At 39.0% G+C, this 17,643-nt stretch overlaps 1 protein-coding gene across 1 annotated transcript in view; it reads right to left on the bottom strand.

Annotated features, from left to right (window-relative positions):
- The window catches only part of DNAJC3 (DnaJ heat shock protein family (Hsp40) member C3), an 83,584-nt gene that overhangs the window by 55,094 nt on the left and 10,847 nt on the right, over positions 1 to 17,643 (bottom strand). Inside the window, exons 2-4 of the mRNA XM_059995736.1 lie at positions 9,123 to 9,233; positions 4,010 to 4,134; positions 1,753 to 1,827 (exon numbers count right to left, since the gene is read on the bottom strand). Of these exons, the coding sequence (XP_059851719.1) occupies positions 1,753 to 1,827; positions 4,010 to 4,134; positions 9,123 to 9,233 (311 nt within the window). The remainder of the gene's footprint in view (positions 1 to 1,752; positions 1,828 to 4,009; positions 4,135 to 9,122; positions 9,234 to 17,643) is intronic.

The raw sequence follows: 17,643 nt of genomic DNA, 5'->3' as shown, positions 1-17,643 counted from the left end.
AGAAACAAGTAACAAATTAGTGGTTGCCAGGCGTTATGAATGAGGGGCTGAAGCAGTATGGGAGGGGAGTGGGTGTGGTTATAAAAGGGCAACAGAAGGGATCCTTGTGGCAAGAGGACTGTTCAGTATCTTGACTGTGGTGATGGATACAGGAAAAAGTGTATAGAATTAAATACATATAGAGAAATGAATATTAGTAAGACTGAGGAATCTGAATAGACTGGTAGATTATATCAATGTCAATATCCAGGCCGTAATGCCATAATATAGTTTTAAAAGATGTTATCATTGGGAGAAACTGGGTAGTGAGTAAAGGGTACACAGGACCTCTATGTATTATTAATTACAATTACATGGGCATCTACAATTATCTCAATAAAGATTTCAAGTAAAAGGAAAATATCATTCAATACAGATGCACATTCTCATGGAAGAATCCTATAACAATAATAGCAAGGGTGGTTTTAAGAACACACTAGCAGAAGCACGACTCTCAGAGGACAATCAAAAGTGTAAAGTTTCATGAAAGTCCCCTTCTTATTTCCGAGAGGTTTTAATATTGATGACAGAAAAGACATTAACTCAAGACATATCCACACTTTTCCAAAAGGATATATTCAATACCCAGTAAGGACTAATTTGTGATAAAGCTTTATTCTAAATTGTGGTATTTCTAAAAGGCTACTCTAGCCTTTGTAACTGGAAAAGAATTCTAAGTAATAGATTTAAGTATTTGTTTAAAAGAAGGAAATACATTCTTATGTTTTATCACTCATCCATTTAACAAATTTTTACACAACACTTGCTGGGTACAAAGGACCGAGGCTAGGGAAAGGTCACTCCAGCACTTTACCTCCCCATCACCTGTCCTTCAGCCTCCTCTCTAACACGTTCCCACGTAGCAAGGTAGATTAGATAAACAGAAAATGACATCGAACTTTATTAAGACCATGAGATAGTTTCTGATTCAATACAGTTAACTTCTAATGTATTCTGGATTTGTCTGCACCTGTCTGAATATTATGACAAAGGTTATGAAAACATTAAAAATTTTAGTTTTATTTTCATAGTGGTTATCATCACGGTAACTAAGCATTTTGATAAACTACAAAAATGCAAATAATGAACAATGGGAGATACATATATATATATATATATACATAGACATACCCTTTCTAGACCTCCAGAATCAAATCCATGTGGAACAAAAAGCAGGTCTTAAAACAAGTCCCATGAGGGCATAAAGACATTAGCTAGCTGTCTCTCTTCAAATCCTTTTTCAGGATATAACCCCTTCAATTACATGTAATCTGTAACACTTCCCCCAACAAACCCAAAACACTATACTTTTTAAAGTAGTCATGTGGGTGACTGCAAAATTTCCTCTTAAGATCTGTTTCATTATTCCTTTCAAATCAAATAAAGGGTTTCCCAGGTCACTCAGGCAACTTTTAGAATAGCTCAGCTGACATCTTTAGATTCTCATGGAGGACAAGGCAGAACATGAGCTATATAAACTGAGTTAGGGTTACTTATCTATTCCATACACTTTACCTTCCATCTGTTAAAATGATTCTTTGATGCCAGCCACTAAATATTAATTCAGGAACTATGGATCTTACACACATAAATCCAATGATTTTCCCTTTCAGGTATAAAATGATTATTAAATGTCTTAATATAAAAAAATAAGTTCAATATGTTCACTCAAAATATCTTCACAGAGCCATAAACAAATTGAACTTAACTTACCACTTTTTTAAAATCATCTTCTGCTTCATCAAGTTTTCCTTGTTTGAGTAACAAGTGACCTCTCTGTAATCTTGCCTAGAAAAACAAAAAAAAGTATACTGAGTACTATGAATTTCTAAATTTTCTTTAAACACAAAGAATAAAACTAAATAAGCTAATGAAATATTAAATTTTCCTATGCCCATTTGACTTCACACTCTGAGAATAATTCCTGGAACCAATGAATGTGTATAAATTTTGTTAAAGTATGCTTCCTTTAAATATACATTTTACTATATCTCAAAAAAAAAAAAAGAAAACGTGTCCTCACAAAATCTTGGACATAAATGTTCATAGCAATAGCCAAAAAGTAGAAACAAACCAAATGCCCATCAACTAATAAATCAATAAGCAAATGTGATATGTCCATACAATGGAATATCATTCAGCCATAAAAAGGAATGAACTACTGACACATACTACAATATGGATGAAACTTGAAAACGTTATGCTAAGTGAAAGAAGTCAGACACAAAAGGCGACATATTGTATGATTTCGTTTATACGAAATATCCAAGTCAGACAAATCCATAGAGACAGAAGGTGCCAGGGGCTAAGACAGAAATGGGAGGTGACTCCTAATGGGTACAGGGTTTCTTTGGGTGGGGGGTGATAAAAACACTCTGGAACTAGATAATGACGATGTTTGCAGAACCTTGTGAATATAATAAAAACTGCTGAATTGCACACTTTAAAAAAGGGTGAGGGGACTTCCCCGGTGGCGCAGTGGACAAGACTCCGCGCTCCCAATGCAGGGGGCCCAGGTTCGAACCCTGGTCGGAGAACTAGATCCCATATGCATGCCGCAACTAAGAGTTAACATGCCGCAACTAAAGAGCATGCCTGCCGCAACCAAGGAGCCCACCTGCCGCAACTAAGGAACCCACATGCCCCAACTAAGGAGCCCACGTGCCCCAACTAAGGAGCTGGTGAGCCACAACTAAGACCTGATGCAACCAAATAAATAAATATTAAAAAATGGTCACATTCTTTAAAAAAAAAAAGGGTGAATTTGATGATATGTGAGTTATATCTCACTTAAAAAGTACTTTAAGCCAGCATGATAACTTTTTACCACTATAATAAAAGTTGTTATAATTTGGGACTCTACCAATCAAAGGACTAGAAATAGTTTTTTTTTTTATTAACTCTTAATGCACATATTTATTCCACTATAACCAGAATAACAATGCCTCTTCCTTTTAACATCCATCAATCATCTCTGATATTCCTCTTCTAATGCGCATAATCCCATCTCTCCCAAGAATACCAACTCTCTGATGATCAATGTCTACCATAAGACAGAAACCACACCAATATTCTACTAAAACTTATATATTACTTTTACAGTACTTAAAAACTTCCCTAATCCTCTGTAAAATGCATCAACACACATAAAAAGCAAGATTAAAGCCACTTCAACTAGCTAATAAGTACTATAATACTAGGAAAATGAGGTACTTAACCTCTGTGGAAGGTTATGCTTAGCTGGGTAAAGTAATAAAGAAAAAACTGACACTTGTGAATTCCTTCTTAAAATAATAGTAATATTTCAAACCAAATGTTCACCCATATCTAATCAATCATCTCGAATACTTTCTGGATTATGGCAGGACATAAACAATAAGTGAATTACCAAATTAATTTTGAAACAATATAATTGGGTCCTATTATTTTAAGCTATTACAGTGACCTGCCAATTGTCAAGATATCCTGTTAGACCGTAAATTCCTCCACTTCTGAAGCTTGAGTGTTGGTTCAGGGCAGGACTCTTGTGTCATTCAGCACTGTACTCTCATCACAAACCACTGCTTAATTAAGCTACACCCTCTTCTTTATTCTTCCCACCACACCCTTAATTGAAACTGTCATCAGCCACCTGACAGCCTCTTAGTTCAACAGTCTCTTAATCAGCTCATTTCTCAGCCTCACATCTTGCCCTACACTCCATCCTCCACACAGATATCCTTCTAAACCACAAGGCTAACATCACTACCAACCTTCTAAAAATCACCTAATGTACCCACTCCCCTGTGCCTCCTTCACACAGGCCTTTGATTCCAGGGACTGAGTTTCTCTTGTTGCCTGGTCCACTACATCAGAGTGGCTTTCTACATCCTCCAGCTATGCCTAGCATGCCAGTCTTCACCTTAAGAAACAAATCACCTCTTCCGAGTTTCCTTAAATTTTCCTTTAAAGAAAATTTAGATGAACTTACTGCAGTGAAATCCATCTTCAATTCAATCACTTTAGTTAAATCAGGAAGTGCTGCTTTTGATTTGCCCATAGCTAAGAAGACAGTAGCTCTCCGATAATAAGCAATATAGTTATCAGGGTCACCATCTGAAAATTAAAATAACAAATATTAACTCTCAGTACTTTATTCAAAAAACCAAGTCATCTGAACAGTATTAGAGTTTGCAATTCTACTAGCAAAGGCATTAAGAAAAGAATTTCTTCATCAATACTGGGTCATTTTGCCTAGCAAGATCACTGCAAATAAATCCAGAACAGGGGCTCAGCAAACTGGTAGCCTCTGAGCCCAAAACAACCCACAGACTTCAAGTTAATATTCTTTAAATTTTTAAAGAGTTGTCAAAAAAATAGAAAAATATGCAAGACACTACGTGGCTGCAACGCCTAAAACATTTATTATCTGGTCCCTTAGGGAAAAAAGTTTGCCTACCTTTGGTCTAGAATATTAACTATATTCAACTCTTAACTTTTATAAGTATCCAATTCTGTTTGCAATTCTGTTTGTCTTTGTTGAAATTTTCTTAAGTGAAATTCTGATTGAGAATATGGACTTTGCACTTACTCACAGGATTTTAGAAAATTACAGACTTCCATTTAAACTGATATACTGAATGTGCAACTGCTCTCTCCCAAACTCCAACTAAAATGGCAGTGAAGAAGTAAAGGTACAGACCATGGGACAAAGGAGAATGGAAGAGAGAGTGAGACCAGAGAGTAAGGCTAGAGTCGTTAACAATATCTGAAGGAAGGAAAGCAGACAGATGAGTTAGGTGCTTGAACTAACTCTACTCTGCTCAGCACCTACAAAATGGGGGAAGGAGTAAATTCAATGAGAAGTAAACCTCATGCTGCCAAACAATCCTTCTAAAAAGCAATATATATACATTTTGTTTTCTTAAAAATTATCTTGACCAAATCGTCATGTACCTTAAAAAAATAAATATTTATGCACACAGATATTCACTACCATAAGATTTACAACTAAAATTCCCTAAAAGTTCTATCCCTGAAGGTCTTATCATTTGTAAAACATTACAGTATGGGAACCTATATGGCGGGATAGTATATAATCACTCAAAATTATGATTTTAAGGAGTTGTTAACGGCATTGAAAACTACCTGAAGTACTGCTGGGGGGAGTTAAGGCAGGAAGAGAAAACAGGCTATAAAACCATATATGAAAGAAGATACACAAATGGCCAATAAGCACATGAAAAGATGCTCAACATCACTAATCATTAGGAAAATGCAAATCAAAACCACACTGAGATACCACTTCACACCCATTAGGATAAGAAAGGGGAGAAAAAGAAGACAGAAAGGGAGAAGGAAAGGAAAGAAAGAAAGAGAAAAAGAAAAGGAAAAGAAAGGGAAAGAAGAAGGAGAAAGGGAGAATGGGAGAAAGGAAGGAAGGAAGGAAGGAAGGAAGGGAGGGAGGAAGGGAGGGAGGGAGGGAGGATTAGTAAGAGTGTGGAGAACTTGGAGCCCGTGTGCACTGCTGGAGGGAATGTAAACTGGTGTGGCTGCTGTGAAACACAATACGGAGGCTCCTTACACACTGAACACAGAATCACCCTATGAACCACCAATTCTACTTCTGAGTACACATACCCAAAAGAAATGAAAGCTGACTGCCAAGACATGCAAGCAACCTAAGTGTCCATCAGCAGATTAATGGATAAAGAAGATGTGTATATATATACAATGGGATATTAGACATAAAAATGAAGGAAATTTTGCCATTTATAGCAACATGGATGGACTTGGAGGGCATTATGCTAAGTGAAATAAGTCAGACGGAAAACGACAAATACTGTATGATATCACTTATATGTGGGATCTAAAAAATGCAACAAACTAGTGAATATAACAAAAAAAAGAAGCAGACGCACAGATATAGAGAACAAGCTAGTGGTTACCAGTGGGGGCGAGGGAAAAGGGGAGGGGCAATATAGGGGTAGGGGATTAAGAGGCACAAAATATTAGGTATAAGTTACAAGGATACATTGTACAATATGAGGAATATAGCCAATATTTTATAACTATAAATGAAGTATAACCTTTAAAAAAAAAGAACTGAAAGCTGATATTTGTACACCCATATTCACAGTGACATTATTCACAATAGCCCAAAGGTGGAAACAACCTAAATGTCCACCGGTGGATGAGTAGATAAATAAAATGTGGTATACACATACAGTGGAATATATTCAGCCTTAAAAAAGGGATGGAATTCTGATGAATGCTACATTACAGAGGAACCCTGAAGACATCATCCTAAGTGAAATAAGCCAGACACAAAAAGACAAATATTGTACAATTCTACTTCTATGAGGTACCTAGAGTAGTCAAATTTATAGAGACAGAAATTAGAATGGTGGTTGCCAAGGAAGGACCGAGAAGAGACGGGGATCAGAAATGGGGAACACTTGTTTAATGGGTATAGAGCTTCAGTCTGGGATGATGAAAAAGTTCTGCAGATGGATGGTGGTAACAGTTGCACAGCGATGTGAATGCACTTAATGCCACTGAACTACATGCTTAAAAATGGTTAAAATGGTAAATTTTGTTATGTATATTTTACTACAATAAAAAAAGCAAAAGAATGAGGCAGTCAGGGGAAAAACAGGACTATTTTTGAAAAAATAAGAGAATTGGGCATTTTAACAATATAAGACTTCTTTTCCTTACATCTAAAATAAAAAAACAAAAAATCCATATATGTTCCCAGCTAAGCATCACTGAACTTTCTTCCCTGATCAATTTCCCTTGGAAGGTAAGGACAAAAGAGCAAAGTCAGTAGCCTTTGCTAATGACTTTGTGGGAAATACAGGTTATTTCCCACAAAAATTGTAATTAGCTTGAAGAATGAGTAAGAAACAGAGGAACTATATTTAGCGCATACTAGCCAGATATATAATATTTCTGGTTCAATTCATATTTGATTTAGAATGTGCAATAAATGTAAAATATATGGCACTTGGTCAGCAAAACTGGCCATAAGAATGATCTGACATCTAAGAATTAGTGAAACTTACAGTGACTGTGTCTGAAAGCAGAAGGAAATTCACTTCAGGTCAACAGTAGTTACGTGGGCAGAGACTGGATTTTCTTCTTTATATAGTTCATATACATATTCCAAAATTCTCATGGTAGCAAGGAAGAATCAGTTTTTTTTTTTTAAGACATGCTTTATCTAAGACAATAACTGAAAAAATGTTAATTACCGTGCTGCAGCACTGAAGACAACTCAAATCACCAGAGAAAGTGTGGACTTAGGAATGACCCGGTCACACAGTATACCGTCTCTAGCGAAAAGTAACTACTGCAAATAGTACCAATTAACTACAACTTTCCAAGGTGAGCTAGTCACTGAAATGGAAAAACCTTCCCCTTAGAAGCTCCACATAGTTAAGAAAACCCTATTAACATAGTAAATTTGCTTTTAGAAAAGTCTTAATTTTCGAAGATACAGTATTTCTACATACCTTACACATGTAACTGTCCCCTATTTTCAAAGAAATCTTTATATACATTTCTCTCATCTAATCTTCACAGAAAGTCCTTTTTTCCGTGGCAAAGTGAAACTGCTGGGAATGTGCAGGTCACTTCTTTAAGCCTACACTTTCTTACGTAACTTGACCAATGTCACAGAATTATCAAGTGCAAAGCCAAGATTAAAATCTAGGTTTCCTATTATTCCAGAGAGCTAGTAACGTCAGTAATAAAAATCTAAGTTCAAGAAAAAGCATGAAGAAAAATATCACCAAACCAAAACCTAACTACTTTTTGCTTATATAGTAAGTTACAACAATAGGATAATTCTTCTGGTGAGCAGAACTATATCTTATTAAAAATACACTACTCATTACTCTGCAGGTTGACTTGTCACTCTTAACTATCCCAAATAAAGGTAAGTATATATAAGTAAATAAAAAAGGAATGAGGAGGGCTTCCCTGGTGGCACAGTGGTTGAGAGTCCGCCTGCCAATGCAGGGGACACGGGTTCATGCCCCGGTCCAGGAGGATCCCACATGCCGCGGAGCGGCTGGGCCGGTGAGCCATGGCCGCTGAGCCTGCGTGTCCGGAGCCTGTGCTCCGCAAGGGGAGAGGCCACAGCAGTGAGAGGCCCATGCACCACAAAAAAAAAAAAAAAAAAAGAATGAGGAATAACGATATCAAAAAGCTTTAGCAAAGAACTTTATGTAGTGACTCATAAGAAAATCCTCTAAGACCTCATTCACAACCTGTTTACTCTGGTCACCTCGTTTCTCACAGTCCCAACAGATTACACACTGCAAAGATAGTTGATGCTACAGACAGACACAAGTGAGCAATAAGAAAAGCAACAGCCTAAGGGGTAGAGAGAGTCTGACCAACAATGAACAGGAGATGAACTGCAGGATCCCCCAAGGGCCTCAAAGTAACTATTATACTGATCAAGAATCATCAAGAAAATTAAAACTGTATTCAGTGAAATCTGCTTAAGGAGGCAGAAAAATATATACAGTCGGCCCTCTGTACCTACAGGTTCCACAACCACAGACAGAAAATATTCGGGAAAAAATTCGCTGCGCAACTATTCACATAGCATTTGCATTACATTTACAACTGTTTATATAGTATTTGTACTACATTATGTATTATAAGTAATCTAGAGATGATTTAAAGTATACGGGAGGATGTGTGTAGGTTACATGCAAATACTACACTATTCTATATAAGGGACTCGAGTAGCCACAGGTTTAAGCATCCAAGGGGGCCCTGGAACCAATCCTGTGAGGATATCTAGGGATGACTATAATACATTGAGAAAAGTGTTCTGTCAAAATTATCTTGAATTTTTCTTAGTACTTAATAGTTGTTAAGTCTCAATTACGTGGAAAAATCTTACGTTAGATACGTATGTATTCAAATATTGTGCTTTTATTAATCTATTTCACCCAGAACCCTGTATTTTAAAATATTTTATTTAAACAATAAATAATATTTATTTTAAATGTTATCCAGAAAAAGGGTTATAAATTAGAATTCACTAAGATGGCCACTGAGTGTTTTGGTTCTGAGATACAAACCTACTGCAGCATGAAACTGAGATAAGGCATCAGCTAGCTGTCCAGCCGCAAGAAGTTTCTTGCCCAATTCAAGATGTTTCTCAACATCTGCATTTACTCCACATTCAGCACCTAAAAACAAATAAAAATAATAATAAATTAACTTTCCACGAACCAAGACTTAATTCTAAAGAATAAAATGTTTAAAAAATAGCTGTCGGCCTCCTTCATTTACTTAGATGAGAAAAGTCACAGAAGCTGAAAAGCGACCTAGAGAAAGTAACAATAAAGTACAAACAGTGCTTCATTTTATAGAGTAGAAGCCACCCAAAAATATACCCATATCGACCTAGTTAGTCAAAAGAATGTACCCAGTCTACAAAATGCAAGGAAAACTGCCTAACACGGTACTACCAAAAATATTTATAATTTGTTGTTCAACAACAAAATTAGAATTGCTTTGTTAAACTAGAATTTCACTTCAACGAATATTAGAGTCCACTACAATAATCAAGAACTTACTGAGCATCTACAGGGCACCAGGCACTGTTCTAGATACTTGGGATAAGTGAGCAAAACAAAAACCTCTATCACTCATGGCACCTGACATTATAGTAGCAGGAGACAGACATAAGAAAGGAGTGAATTACAAAGTAAGGTAGGTAAAAAGTAGAGCTGCATGAGGGGGGTCAGGAGTGGCGGGGCTTTCAGTATTAACTAAGGTGGTCAAGGGCCTCATTGAGAAGTTGACATCTGAGCAAAGACCTACTTGAAGAAAGTGAGGACTCACCAGGCAGATATCTACTAGGATAAGAGCTTGCCAAGAAGAAGGGCCAGCTAGTGCAAGGGCTCTGGGTCAGGAGCATGCCAGGTATGTCGTGGAAACAGCAGGGAGGTCAGGATGGCTACCACAGAGCCAACAAGGGAGATAACAAATAAGATGAGGTCAGAGTAGTAGTAGAGGGTCCGACTAGGTACAGCTTTGGCTTCACTCTTAGCAAAATCGGGAGCTGGCGAGGAATCGTGAGTAGAATAATACGATCCGACTGACCAGGCCAATTTTCAACCAACGTGCTGCCTCTCGGCTCTGAATTCATCCTTCAGCTCTTGACTGTAATGACGGGCCGGAGCGTGTAAGCATTCTTCTTTACGCTGAGCACAGTGTTAGGCTTTGTCAGGAAAGGGTGCTGAAGGGGCACTGCAGGAAGGACACCTCCTGGTCCCCACTGCTGCCTTTACTTCCTTCTGGCTCCTGCTGCGTGGCGTGCAGCGGGGAGGACATCCAGTGGTGCCCTGGCCTAGCCGTACACCCAGGGATCCAGTCCCTCAGCCACCTGGAGCCTTGGTCACACACCCCCTCCCAAGCAGGACGCCATGTACTCCAGGCTTCACACCCACAGCAGCACCCCAACTCCCCCCCACACCCAAGCCCACCAGCTGGGGCTCACCTACACCTGAGAAGGTGGTTTCTCGCTTCCGCAGCCACTGTGGACCAGCTCTATCCCCGACAACTCAGCGCACTTTCCTACCAGCAACCCTAGCCTGCAACTATACTGTCTCCGATGAAGTCTGAACCCCAGCCTTGAGGAGAGGGTCCCCCTCCAAGTTGGCCCTTCCTTGGGGAGTGTCTCTCAGTCCTAGACTATCCTGCAGAGTTCTCTCTACATCATTATGGTCACCCTCCCATCATAATAATTCTTTATATTAAACTTCCCCCTTTAAAATCACCTGTGGTTTCTGTCTCCTGCAGGGACCCAGACTTTTATACACAAATGGTACTAGGAGTGGTTCTAAGAGAGCCACAAACATGGGATTTAAGGATTGGTTTGGTCATGCCCTTGAGCTTGAGTGCAGGGCTGAGTTCCCTGTCAATGAGAAACAAGAGGTTAGTCATCTGTAGCAGGCAGTAGAATCAATTAATGAAGATATCGTTTGTGGTTGACAGAAAATGAGTACTAACTGAGGCACATGCCTTGGAAACCGAAGTGGCTGCTGCACTTGACCATCATAGCAGTAATGATGAATATAAGGACTGCAACGTGGGGTGGGTTCCTCTGAGCACACTAGAGCACTTACAGAGAGAAAATAACAAGCTCGGGGCTAACTCCTAGCTCCACTCAGTCTGAGAGATTCCATGGCAGCCTTGAAACCATCTCTCTCTCTCTTTTTTTATTTTTTTTGTAGCCACAGAGCTGATTTAGCTGAAAATCAGGCACAAAATTTAATTTTGAGGGCTGTTGAATTAAAACAATAGTCGAATTCAGAGTCTCGCCAAGTTTCGCCTGTGAAATTCAGGACACGTATTAGTAAAGAATGGGATCCTCAGACTTCGAATGGAGACATCTGGTTGTACCTGGATGAAACTGACCAACTTAAACCTCCCAGCCCTTCTGAGCCTCCTTTACCAGTAGAAGCAGCTTGCCTTCCACTATCAGAGAAACCTAGCCTTCCACTGCTTACAATTCCTAGGACTACTTAGGGAAGATGCCATGAAAGGGGATGCTCACTCAGACCCACCCTAACCATTCCAGATGTCACTAGCAGGTATATACACTATGACCTAAGAAAAATAGTTTACACACCAAAAGAACTGCAAGACTTTGCTGATAAACTAGCAGAAACCCATGGAACATGTGGGAATGGATTCTAAAGGTGTTAGAACAAGAAGAGTGGAATATAACACTGTATCTGGTATCATTAACTGATGTGTGCCCACTTACTAGAGCAGAGCTCAGCAAACTGTTTTTGTAAATAAAATTTTACTGGAACACAGTCACGCCCCTTCATTACACACTGCCTAAGGCTGCTTTCATGCTACAATGGCAAACTTGAGTAGCTTTGACAAAAGCCATAGAGCCCACAAAACCTAGGGATGACTATAATACACTGAGAAAAGTGTTCTGTCAAAATTATCTTGAATTTTTCCTGGTACTTACAGTTGTAACTTAAGTTACATGGAAAATTCTCTTATGTTGGATACACACGCATTTGACTGTTATGCATTTATTAACCTACTTCACCCAGAATCCTATATATATTTTTAAATATTTTACTTAAACAGTAAATAATATTTATTTTAAATGTTATCCAAAAAAAAGAACTATAAATTAGAATTCACTAGGACGGCCACTGAGGGTTTTGGCTCCAAGATACAAACCTAATAATGCAGCACGAAACTGAGATAAAGCATCAGCTAGCTGTCCAGCTGCAAGTGGTTGCTTATCAAGGAAAAATGGCGTTTGCTGCTATACAGGAGTGGCAAAGAGGGCTACATCTGGAACCCAGCGGATTCTCTAGGGTGTTAGTACTTCCATGCCCAATACTAAAGGTTAATTAAAAACTACAGCAACCAAAAACAGAACAGTTAAGCACTCAGACCCTTCAGGAACAAAGGTCTGGGTTACGCCATCAGGTAAAGAAGCCAGAGTGGCTGAGGTTCCAGCCGAAGGCATGAGAAGTATGGAACAGGAAGTTGACAAAGGATGCCATATATATCAACTCTGACCTCGTGACTAATTACAGACTCAGGACTGTAGTAGCTTTGCACATTTTCTCTTTGCTTATTTATACACGTTTATTTGTATATACGGTCAATCCTCACAATTCACAGATTCTGTATCTCAGAATTTGCCCACTCCCGAAAATGCATTTGTGACCCCCTCCAATTCATGTGTAATCCCCAAATTAATATTCAGGGTGCCTTGGCAGTCATTTGAGGACATGTGAATGTGCAGAATGGTGGCACACTTGAGTCCCTCAAAGTGCACGTTCCGAGCTGAAGTCAAACAAGGTGATACTTTTTCTTCCTGTGTGAGCTCTCATGTTATAAGCAAGTGTCCTTTCTACAGTGTATTTGGTGTCATTTTTTTATTCTTGTGGGTTTTTTTTTTTTTGGTTATTTCACTGTTTAAAATGGCCCCCAAGCATAGTGTTGCCTAGTGTTACTAAGGGCAAGAGACTGTACTGTGCCTTTCGAAGAAAATATGTTTAGGGAATTCCCCGGCAGTCCAGTGGTTAGGACTCCGCGCTTCCATTGCAGGGGGCATGGGTTCGCCCCCTGGTCGGGGAACTAAGATCCTGCAAGCCACGCAGAGCGGGCAAAAAACTAAAACAAAATTTTTTAATTAAATAAAAGAAAATAAGTTTGTTAGATAAGCTTCATTCAGACATGAATGATAATGCTGCTGGCCATGAGTTCAATGTTAGTCAATCAATAATATATATTAAATAAGATATTTTTAAACAGAAACATACACAAAACAAAGTTATGTTTTGATCTGCTAACAAACATGTAGTGACCTGAGGCCTTGCAGGATCCTAACCCTGAATTTCCTCCCACGTACAATGGTTCAGTATTTGCTAATTCAACATTCGTAAAGACATATGGAATATAAGTGCCATGAATAAGGAGAATAAACTGTACTAACCACATTTTCTCTAATTCCCATTTTTATTTTACAATATGCTGTTGGAATTAACTTTACAATTTCGTTTTTATATAAGTGAATACTGAACAGGACAGTGATGGACTCAGAGTAGTAATTAGTAACAGCCAGTAACAGACACAGTGATTGTTGGAAATGTATCTTCTCAACCAGGGTACAGGTGAGAACTTCTTCGCTTATAAGAAGAGCTGTACCTTGTTAGGTAGGAAATAGAGTATTTTTGTTCTGAAGTTCAAACGTGTGTAGAAGGCGCATATGGACACGAAGCAGCCAAAGCACTTCTCTTTTACAGGGAACATGATGTTACGTGTTTCAGTGTGTAAAGGGACATTGCAGGGAAAAAAAATCCGAAGTCACCCCTCAGGAAGGTGCGGGGACCACGGGCAGGAGCTGGAGGGGCTCTCCGGGGCGCTGAGCGCTCGAGCCCTGGTGGAGGCCAGGGTTACACAGGCACACGCGGTTATCAAAGCCCAGCAGATTTATGCTTGGACAAAGTGGACATTTTATTGTATATAAATTTTAATCCCCCCCAAAACTACTGATGATATGCATGTTATTTAGGGACCTGTGTATTGATGTTATTTTGAAAAACATTTTTTAAAAAAGGATTAATGAATGGATGGATAGAGACATGCCCAAATGGATATGTGTTAAAAACAAGCATACTGGACTTCCCTGGCGGTCCGGTGGTTAAGACTCTCCGCGCTCCCAATGCAGGGGGCACAGGTTCGATCCCTGGTCAGGGAACTAAGATCCTGCATGCTGCGCGACGCAGCCAAAAGAAAACAAAAACCAAGTATACTAATTACATTAATGATAGAGCTTAGGTGATGGGTATAGGACTGGACAGTATAAAACTGTTTCAACTTGCAAATGTTTAGTAACAAAATGTTGGGAAAACATACACTACAGTAAGTGTTTGGATGCGAGGAATACACACAGGGTGCTGTGAGGGCACAAGTGAAGGCGCCTAACACCTGTAGTTAAAATTAAATTTAAAATTCAACTACTCAGTCTCACTAGTCACAGTGTAAATGCTGGATAGCTAGCAGCTAGTGTGTGGGACAGCAAGGATGATACAGAACATTTGCCACCATCACAGAAAGTTCTACGGGACAGTGCTGGGGGTGAGGTGGGGGGTGCGGTCTCCCCGAGGTCCCCCCTGAAACCTGACAGACAAATGGGGAGGATGGACCTGTGGGAATAGGCTGAAGAGAGAAAGCAGCACTCCAAACACAAAGAACATCATACTTAGAAGCCCAGAGCTCAAGATTAATGAGGCTTTCAGAGAACTCCAAGTCCAGGATTTCAGCCAGCTCCCCTCTCCATCATGACTTCATTGCTCTGAGTGGGTCACTTTCACTGCTAGAGGATTCCAGTAAACAGCCAGAAGGGACGAGGGAAACCAATAAACTCTCTGTTACAATAACCCAGGCGACATGACGCTGACCTGACCGTGGAGTAGTAGCAATGGAAACAGAGAAGAATACACTGCTTAGAAAAATAAGAGAAAGAAAAAGATGACTACCTGTGACTTATGTCAACTGTCTGGATGCAGAGGTCAAGTGAAGAAAGAGCAGGAGATCAGGAAGACACCCAGAGTGACTATTTGAGCAACTGCCTGCTATTTCAGTCATCAAAAGCTAGTGAATTCCTGATTTCAACGAATAGAGCAAAAAGCCACATGAAATGCACTTTACCTTACTATTTACCCTACTAAACAAAGCAGCTTGCTTTTCCTATTCCTGGTCTGCAGTTTCTGTATAGTGTTTTATTACCTTGGCTGCCTGTTGGAGCCCTCTGTACAACGGAGGAAGGGAAAAAGGGAGAGGGGGAAGGAGGAAACTTTAACTTGGTGGTCTCAAAAATTTGGAGCCCTAAAACTATAATTTAGAGATAAAATGCACCCCTTTGTTCACAGCAGCACTATTCACAACAGCCAAGACATGGAAACAATCTACTGAATGTCCATCAAAAGATGAATGGATAAAGATGTGGTACAGATATACAATGGAATACTACTCTGCCATAAAAATGAATGAGATAATGCCATTTGCAGCAACATGGATGGACCTAGAGACTATCAGAAAGTCAGTCAGAAAAAGACAAATACCATATGATGTCACTTTATGTGGAATCTAAAATATGACACAAATGAACTTATCTACAAAGCAGAAACAGTCACAGACACAGAAAACAGACTTGTGGTTGCCAATGGGGAAAAGGGGGTGGGGGAGGAATGCATTGGGAGTTTGGGATTAGCAGATGCAAACTATTATATATAGAATGGATAAATAAAAAGGTCCTACTGTATAGCATAGGGAACTATATTCAATATCCTGTGATAAACCCTAAAAGAATATGAAAAAGAATGTATGTATGTATGTGTGTGTGTGTGTGTGTGTGTGTGTGTGTGTATGTATAACTGAATCACTGTGCTGTACAGCAGAAATTAACACATTTTAAGTCAACTGTACTTCAATAAAATTAATTTAAAACAAAAAACTCAGGGTCCTGCACAGCCCTATTTGTTTAGGGCAAAAATGTGAAAATATCTAACCTATTTAAGAGCGTGTGGGTAAAATTTGGAGAAATCAGTTGGGGGATCTCAGTGGGCTGGGAAAGTACTGTTATTTTTCCCACTTAAAATGAAGATATAGGCTCCTGCCCTGTGAAAATTCACTATGCAATATAGATTTAGAAACTGATTATATTCAGAATGTGAGGGTCACCTGTTTCCACCTATTCCATACCATTTCCAAAAATATAACCTACTTTTCATAATGAAGATTATGGAAATTAATGTTTCACTTAACAAATGTTACTGAAATCTATATGTAAGGCTGTGGCCATAACAGTAATGAATAAGGCAGCCTCTCCCAAAACAGCACCGAGGAGAACCCAGCAGCCTTTAGCTTTATGAGGACCCCCTAGACGGCAGGTAATCATGGACTCTGGAGAGAGAGGCTACTTTCCAGCATTACATTGGAGTCTCTGCCACATACTGAAGTATTTACAGAATACATAATGTGAAGAACGGGACTGACGTCAAAATCATCTTGGAGAGGAGGATGAAAATATAGATGAAATAGGAGCGACCTGGTGTTGGTAATTTTTGAAGCTGGGTGACAGACGGTACACAGTGGTAAATGATACTATTTTCTCTACTTTGGTATATTTTTAAGATTTTTACAAAAACAAATTTTTTTTAATGTAAATCCTTTCAGTGAGGAAAGACTGGCTGATAAAAACTACCCCTTACATTAAAAAAATTTTTTTTTGAAGAAAGTAGTCCATGGGGACTAGAGTAAGACAGTCACCTAAGCACATGAGCCTACCTCCCAACATGCTCAAATTCTAGAAATGACAGAATTCACTTAAAAAGATAAATGCATAACCTTGCTGGAAAAAAAATGTTTTTAAAGAAGAAGAGGGCCACCTAAAATACAGAAATTTGGGGGAAACTCTCAAAACATAAAAAGGACAGGATTAGATTGGTGGGCAAAATCATATCCAAAGACCCTCTCAGGGGAAATGTACCATGGAGGTGGCTGCAGTTCTCTGAGGGATCCAAACTCTGATACAAGGAAAAGGAAGGGGCCCTGGGGATTTCTCAGCCTCCAGACAGGCAATCGGCCTTCTCCCACAATCAGAATTCAAAGATTAGCAATGAGCAATTCTGAAAAACAAAGCTAATTATAAAATCAATCCATAAGAAACTAACACCAAATAAGAAAATTAAGGAACCAAACTTAGTGGAGCAAAAAAAAAAAAAAAAAAAAAATCTAAAAATGAATACAATTGACATTCTTACAGATCCACAGGATGCCACACACATTAAAAAACAGACCAAAGGTCTATGCACTGACTAATCTAGCAGTAGGAATGCAGTGGAGAAAAAGCTGGATAAACAAGATCATTTCTGCCAGAGGCAAGGAAGAGGAGGACTTAATATAGTCAAGTAAGTCCTCCCTGAGAAGATGTTTGAGTTAAAGCATAAAAGGCGGGAGAGCAGTCCTGAATGACAAGAAGCCTCCAGCATGCCAGAATGTGACCAGGCAAGGAGCAGAAAATAAGCTCAAAGCCAAGCTCAACTC

Source organism: Delphinus delphis, chromosome 18 (genome assembly GCF_949987515.2).
Source record: "Delphinus delphis chromosome 18, mDelDel1.2, whole genome shotgun sequence".
In the NCBI taxonomy this organism is placed as follows: domain Eukaryota; kingdom Metazoa; phylum Chordata; class Mammalia; order Artiodactyla; family Delphinidae; genus Delphinus; species Delphinus delphis.
Note: the sequence above shows the minus strand (reverse complement) of the source record. Positions and strands in the feature narration are given on the sequence as shown.